The sequence below is a fragment of the Elaeis guineensis genome, chromosome 14, assembly GCF_000442705.2.
Source record: "Elaeis guineensis isolate ETL-2024a chromosome 14, EG11, whole genome shotgun sequence".
Classification (NCBI taxonomy): domain Eukaryota; kingdom Viridiplantae; phylum Streptophyta; class Magnoliopsida; order Arecales; family Arecaceae; genus Elaeis; species Elaeis guineensis.
This window is the reverse complement of record NC_026006.2, coordinates 69,028,231-69,035,414: the sequence shown is the minus strand read 5'-3', so window position 1 is coordinate 69,035,414 and position 7,184 is coordinate 69,028,231. Positions and strand designations below refer to the sequence as shown.

At 44.1% G+C, this 7,184-nt stretch overlaps 1 protein-coding gene across 2 annotated transcripts; it reads left to right on the top strand.

Moving 5' to 3' along the window:
• Window positions 1-4,749, top strand: LOC105056884 (transcription factor ILR3). 2 transcript variants are annotated; one of them, XM_010939236.4, is made up of 5 exons: window positions 1-386; window positions 1,096-1,161; window positions 3,133-3,210; window positions 3,358-3,520; window positions 4,283-4,749. In XM_010939236.4, exons 1-5 carry the CDS (start codon window positions 241-243, stop codon window positions 4,547-4,549), a joined length of 720 nt encoding a protein of 239 aa, XP_010937538.2. In that variant the 5' UTR covers window positions 1-240; the 3' UTR covers window positions 4,550-4,749. The 2 variants fall into 2 exon arrangements, with proteins under 2 accessions (XP_010937538.2, XP_010937539.1); XM_010939237.4 differs by having other exon boundaries at window positions 4-386; window positions 1,126-1,161.
• The last annotated feature ends 2,435 nt before the right edge of the window (window positions 4,750-7,184 follow it).

The window sequence follows — 7,184 nt, the reverse complement described above, 5'->3', positions numbered from 1 at the left end:
CTCTCTCGTGGGATTATTCTTTTTTAGATAGCGTGTGCTCTCGGCACACCCCTCTTTTTCTTTCAATATCTTCCCTCTCGAAGATATCAAATTGCGATCTTCCAATTGATCCCCCTTTTGTCTCTTTGTTTGGTGTTGAATTCGTTCTCTTGGAACGTCTGGGTTTTATTTTCCGTTCTTCCTTCATCTCTTGCAGTCGAATTCCATTAATTATTCAATTCCTTTCGGTTTGGTTTTGAGATGGAGGGGATTGGGGGAAGAATGGGCTCGTCCGGTGGCGGACGGGAAGAGGGATGGCTTCTGGAATTCGGGCTCGTCGACGAACTTAATCAGGCCTCCGATTTCATCTGGGCTCCCAAGATCGTCGAAAAACCGACGGCTTCCAGGTAATTTTGCGTTGGATTTATCTGCCCTTTTGTTTTACATTCTAGCATCGTTTTTTTTTTTTTTTTTGTGCTCTTCCATGTTTTTTGTCAACTTAGTTTAATTAATCGGTTCTCAAACACAGTCGACTCAACTTTTCTTTCTTTTTTATCTGAAAAAAATATACTTTTTAGGCTCCATTTTGCTCCGATTTTGTTCTAATTGTTTTGATTTTCCTCTTTTGTCGTTCTAATTTTCTTGTTTTGTTAACTTTGCTTGATCTTATGAGGTCTATCCAATAATCAACAGGATTTTTTTGTATTTTTGATATATATGTTGACTTCTTTCAATTAACAAGAAGTCAATCTAACGGCATCGATAAGTTTGACAGGTAATTGTCTGAACTGCATGTTATGCTTCAACCTCAGTTAAATCCTTGCTATGCTGGTTAATCAATTCCAATTACCATATTTGTTGCAAAAAATTTCTTTTTTTGACTTGGAATAATTAGTTGCAGGGCAGTTTGTTGGTCTTAGCTGAATGGAAACAAGTCTTAACCTCTATGCCAGATAATCACAAACTCTTTTATGACTTTGCAGTTCTAAACATTGACCCACTTTGCATTTAGATTTCAAATCGCAAAAGATCATTGTTTTGCTGTCTGAGTCTCAATTTGCTTCTAAACTGCTGCATGTTCGATGTGGACGATTCATTCTGCTTTTGGATCTACAGAGTCATCATTGGTTTTGATGGTTTGCACAGGGACAGCTCATTGGATAATTCAAGCTCGAGGAAGAGGTATATAACCAGCTTCTTCTGACTACTAGAGAGTAATGGGCATGCTTGCCTTCCCTGCAGTTGAACAAAAGATAGAGTTGAGTAAATATATCTGTCGAACATAGATGAGATAGAGCTTGTTTCTGTTTGTATATACTCTCTCTTAACCTTTGAAAATGTCGCTTACCCTTAATAGCATCCATTCTGCCTTACGCTTTGATTGGCCAAAATATGTTTCTTTTTCTGTTCATTTCACTCTGTTCAAGATAGCACAGAATGATATTTCTCAAGTCATTTCGTAGCAGTTTGCACTAATGATAATTAATGACAGTTTTAGATATTCCTGACCATGCTATGTCTGCCTCAAAAAGTTTTCATCTACTCATTCAGTCAAATTTTGATATGGTTTGATATTTTCTGCCAACTAGTCTACTTTCGAACATGAGAATATAAGCATCATCCATGTTGGGCAAAAAAAGAATAGAATGTATATCCATTAAGTAAACTTTTATACAATTCTAAACATAGATAACAATATAAACATCATTTTCTTCATTGCTTCATCTGACCGTTAATGTATTATGTGGATCAAGTTGTTGCCAGCATTTAAACAAGTGAAGCCAGATCCAAAGCTCTGCCAGAATAGATGGGTTGTGACTTGTTTCTGTTGATTTGAGCATTCATTTTTTCACCCTGTGATACCATTATTCTTTGGCTGCATTCTGTCTGAACTATGTGTAAATTGGCTGCCATTTATCTATTTTCCAACACATACTATCATCCTCAAGAACGTTTCGAATGAAATTCTCAAGTCATCCTAGCACTAATTTTAAAGTTTGGCAATGCAATTTCTTCTTCTAAATCATACCCTCTGTAGATACAAAAACAGTCAATACTCTTCAATCCTGGCCATTATATTTGTCCACTCTAGAAGCTTGCATCCTCTAGTTTAGCTTAACTTTGATGACTCATTTTTGGTACTGGACTATTATAAGCAACAGCTGATTTTAGCAAAAGCAAGCAGACACATGCATGTGGATTGTCTACAATCCTGAGAATGTGGAGGTATGTATCTTGACCCAAGAAAGAAAAGTTAGTCCATTAAGATGTGCATTTGAAGTGCCATTTTTTGATAGCATTTTCAACAAAAAGGTTATAAAAACTAAGAAATGAAAGCTATTGAAACTGATTCTTTGAAGCTCTAGTGTCCACTGTTCTATCTCAAGGAAGATAGGTCTTGGCCCTTAATAGCATGCACCCATAGATTATTTACCCTGAAGGGTGTATGATCAAGGAAGAATGTTCATCACAATTAGGAGAAAAGATTGATTAACATCAACAAGCAGGAAAATACCAGGAACTACCCGAGCTTGAATCTTTAGAAATTTTAGTTTATACACTTAAATTGAAGCAGAGCCGATTGTTGCAGCTAAAAACTTGAAGGGTGGGTCGCTAGTTGCACTTGAAGAAATGCAAGAGGTGGCACAAGGTTATCTTGAGAAAATTATTGCTTTGAAGAGAGCAATAATGAAGCCTGTAATGTAAATGGTAGAGCTCAGCAAAAAAAAGTCATTAGGGAATATTTATCATTATATGGTGTGTCCGTCAATGTTTTTATTTTCTTAGCAGCATGCCTAATAAATTTAAGGGTGGATCTTAGTAGCAGGAAACTTACACATGGGGTAATTGACTCGCATTGGAAACTCCTGGGAAACTCAAACTTATACCCATTTTCTAAGAGTCGGTTAGTGTTTCTAAAATATCCACTTCCTACAACCACACCCATACTTGCTCCTGCACATGCTCTTGATTCTAGCGACTAATGGGTGGATCATGTTATGCACTTGTGAATAAATGCAAGTTTATCTTTCCACTTGATTTTTAACATGCCTGTGAAAAAGAAAAAAAAATGTTTTAATGATTATCCTTTTTCGACATTAAATACATTTGCTTGATGTGTTTAATCGTTTATTACTTTGTACTGTTTCTCAGGGGCCGTGTGGAGTCATGTTCTGCGGCAGGGACCAAGGCTGGCCGTGAGAAAATGCGAAGGGACAGACTTAATGATAGGCAGGTTCTATGTAGCATATGGTCTCCATCTATATGTTGTGTCCAATGCATTGATGGGCAGATAGGGTCAAAATTTGGCTATTTTCTTCTGAAAATATAGGTGATGTATGTGTATTTCATAGCTGATTGATAACATTGCATTGTCAGGTTTACAGAGCTTTGTTCCATATTGGATCCTGGGAGGCCACCAAAGGCTGACAAAATCGCCATCTTAAGTGATGCAACTCATCTTCTGAACCAATTACATCTTGAAGCAGAGAAGCTTAAAGAGTCAAACGAAACACTTCAGGATGCCATAAAAAGTCTCAAGGTAAAATATCATTCTTAACTTATATGTATTTTAAAGATCATTCTTAACTTATATGTATTTTAACTTTGTCTAATGTGCAGACTGGGTCAGGTTTTCTATTTCTGAGTTACAACTCTATAATAATTAAGAAATATAATATCTGTGAGTATTTCTATCATTTTGCATGGACTTATGTGGCTGACCATGCTTGTCAACTTAGGTAAGGGTAGGGCATTCAAAGTAACCTCGTCAGTGAATGTCATCTTATAGTACTCTTCATGCATATGAATCCTGTGTGCCTTGATAATGTTATATATCACATACCTAGCAGAGAACCAGATTAACTCCACCGACAATCATCATTATTGCCTCAATAACATGTTTTTTCATTAAAAAAACTGGGACTGCAACAAAGGACTGTAAAATTACTCCAGTCATTTGCTGACTGGATGGAGAATAAAGAAAGGCATCTGTGTTCCTTCCGTCACTCCCACTCCCCCTGAGATTGATTACCACGAATAGATTTTCTGTTATTTTCATTAGGAGATTTCAAGATTAGATTGATATAAAGACTCCTACATTCTTCTTATCTCTGGCTGTGATTTTCTCCAGCTCTCCTCCAAGTTTATAACAGTTTTTGATATAAAGACACCTTAAAGTTTAGAATACACTTCAGTTTAGGTCGTCATTCTGTAAATTTGAATTTATCAAGTCTGTTTCACGAGCATGGCACTAGGAAGTATCTTGCTCATTCTTCTGGGTCCGTTGATCTGTGACTTGCAGGCAGAGAAATTGGAATTAAGGGATGAGAAAGTGAGGCTTAAAGCTGAGAAGGAGCGGATGGAGCAAATGCTGAGAGGCTTTAGTTTGGCATCACCCTTCGTCCCACACCCTGCTGCTGCTGCTGCAACATTCCATGCAGCATCTTTTGCCGCTTGCAGCAAAACCATCCCATATACAAACTACCTGCCAACGTGCATGTGGCAATGGATGCCACCAGCAGCATTGGATACTTCTCAGGATCTTGCGCTGAGGCCTCCTGTTGCATAGTCTCCAACACTCTCAGCTTCACCAAAGATCCTCATTGGTCCTTTATGGTTATCTGTGTTACAAGTCATTTGATGCTGTCATTTTGTTTATTCTCTTTGAATATCTGAGGTCCAATCAATCTTTGGGATCTCACGGTTGCAATACTGTTATTTTATTCATCCTGTATGAATATCAGAGATCCAATCAAGCTTTGAGATCTATTGACCATCTCTCCTTGACAATAGCTTAGACTACATAAGGACATCAACATAATTGGACCTGCATCACTGTGATATAGGTAAACAGAAGTGTAATGTGCTCCAGACATTGGGGCATGGATAACCATACCTTAACAAAACCAAGTAGAACATTTATAAGAATTTATAAATCTTAGAATTTAATTCTATGTATTTATTATTGACAAGCCATAGTAATTGCACTATCAAGAAAACTAAAAGAATTATGGAAATGAGCAATAGTGGTCTCTCTTGTATGTGTATTATCTTGTATTTTAGGCATTTTTTTAATTGAAACCTGGAAAAATATATTTGTATCACAAACTAAATGCAGAAAGTATGCCCATGAAATTGGACCCATTTAAGTGCAATAACATGGGGGCTTGTGGGAACGGTAACAAGTAGAGCATGATAGCCGTGGAATGGCAAGATTGCAACTTATTTCTGACCTGACATTTGCATGTCTAAGTGTATTTATGTTTATTTATTTATTTTAATCTGTATAACATCCATGGACAATAGAAAACATTGTGTCTATAAAAGCATGAACTCGAGTTTGGTCAATGCCAAAAAAAAAAAAAAAAAAAAGAAAGACTCCACCTATCTTTCTCGCTGTCACATGTTTGGGCTAAAACCAAAAGACGCACAGGAATTAGCATACTGGGTTCATTTACAGAGATGGCTAAAATACATTCTGTTGGGGAATACCCACCGACCGACTTACGGTCGAAGGGGCCGACCCCGACGGCCGACCGACCGACTGGCCGACTCCGACTGGCCGACCCCGACGGCCGACCCTGACTGGCCGACCGACCGACTGGCCGACCCCGACGGACGACCCCGACGGACGACTGGCCGACCCCGACGATCGACCCCGACTGGCCGACCCGACGGCCGACCGACCGACTGACCGACCCCGACGGCCGACCGACCGACTGGCCGACTCCGACGGCCGACCGACCGACTGGCCGACCCCGACGGACGACTCCGACGGCCGACCGACCGACTGGCCGACCCCGACGGACGACTCCGACTGGCCGACCCCGACTGGCCGACCCCGACGGCCGACCGACCGACTGGCCGACTCCGACTGGCCGACCCCGACGGCCGACCCTGACTGGCCGACCGACCGATTGGCCGACTCCGACGGCCGACCGACCGACTGGCCGACCCCGACTGGCCGACTCCGACCGACCGACTGGCCGACTCCGGCCAGGAAGTCTGATGGCCGACTCTCGCAACATGATGCTCGCCGACCAATGGAGGGGCCCGACACCACTCAGCTGGCTACCGACTTTGGGTCGGTCGGCTCCTCCAACCACCGTACAGCCGCCAGACGTTGTCAGCTCTGACACGGACATGCGGCGCAGTTACCTAGGGGCATTGTCCCGCCGAGAGCGGGGTCAACCCTGGTGATTGGACGGCCACACGGCGACATGACGTTTTCACGGCGACTCTGACAGTCCACAGTGAGTTGACAGGTCCTTACTTGTCCGCGCCATTAATGACGGCGCCATACTATGCTCCACTATATAAACCGGGGAAGGCAACAGTGCAAGGGATCGATCCGCTCCGTCTCTCCCAAAAATGCAGGCTCGCTCCTCCCTCTCTCTCTCTCTCTCGAGCTCTCCGTCTATATTTCACTGTTGCCCAGTCACCTCTCTGACTTGACCGTCGGAGGGTCCCCGCCGGAGCCGCCTCCGGTCAGTGCGGACTTCCTTTTGCAGGTGCACGCTTCCCGGCGATCGGGCGACGAGGCGATTGGCCGCAACAGATTGGCGCGCCAGGTAGGGGACAGCATGACAAAGACAAGAGCTCAACGATCGAGAGTCACTGGGTCGGCGAGGCGTTCTTCCCGCCGGGAAGAGGCCTCCCCGCCACCACCGGCGGCGGAGCCTAGCTCTCCGCGCCCTGCAGTGACCACGGAGGCGCAGATTGCGGCCATCGTACGGCAGATGACCGTACTGACCGACGCAGTCAAAAGCCTCCAGCAGCAACCGGCGGCCCGACCTATGCCTTCCAGGAGCAGCCGCCGACGACCGCGCCGATCCCTGTCGCCTCCATGCGAGCGCCCCCAAAAGCGCTCCCACGGAGAAGAGGAGGGACGACCATGGCGCGACGACCGACGGTCCCAGCGGCCCTCCCCTTCCCCGTTGGAACGGGCAAGGAAGGAGAAACGGCCGCGCACGCCGTCGGCCTCTCTCTCAGAATCTTCCGGAGGCTCCACCCCTGGGGTCTCCCAGCATCGACGAGCGGATGACTACGAGCGCCGGTTCGAGGAAATTGACCGCCGACTCGCTCAGTTGCAGATGGACGGCCAGAAGTCTTCAAACCACGTCGACTTCCAAACCGCCCAACCTCTCTCCCGACTCATCCTCGACGAACCGATCCCCAGTCGGTTCAAGATGCCGCACGCGGAG

What these genes read in the sequence shown, in the direction of transcription:
- LOC105056884 (XM_010939236.4), top strand. Translation starts at nt 241, where the DNA reads ATGGAGGGGATTGGGGGAAGAATGGGCTCGTCCGGTGGCGGACGGGAA. An exon ending in GAAAAACCGACGGCTTCCAG is followed by an intron (nt 387 to 1,095) that starts GTAATTTTGCGT and finishes TTGGATCTACAG; the next exon opens with AGTCATCATTGGTTTTGATG. An exon ending in AGGGACAGACTTAATGATAG is followed by an intron (nt 3,211 to 3,357) that starts GCAGGTTCTATG and finishes TTGCATTGTCAG; the next exon opens with GTTTACAGAGCTTTGTTCCA.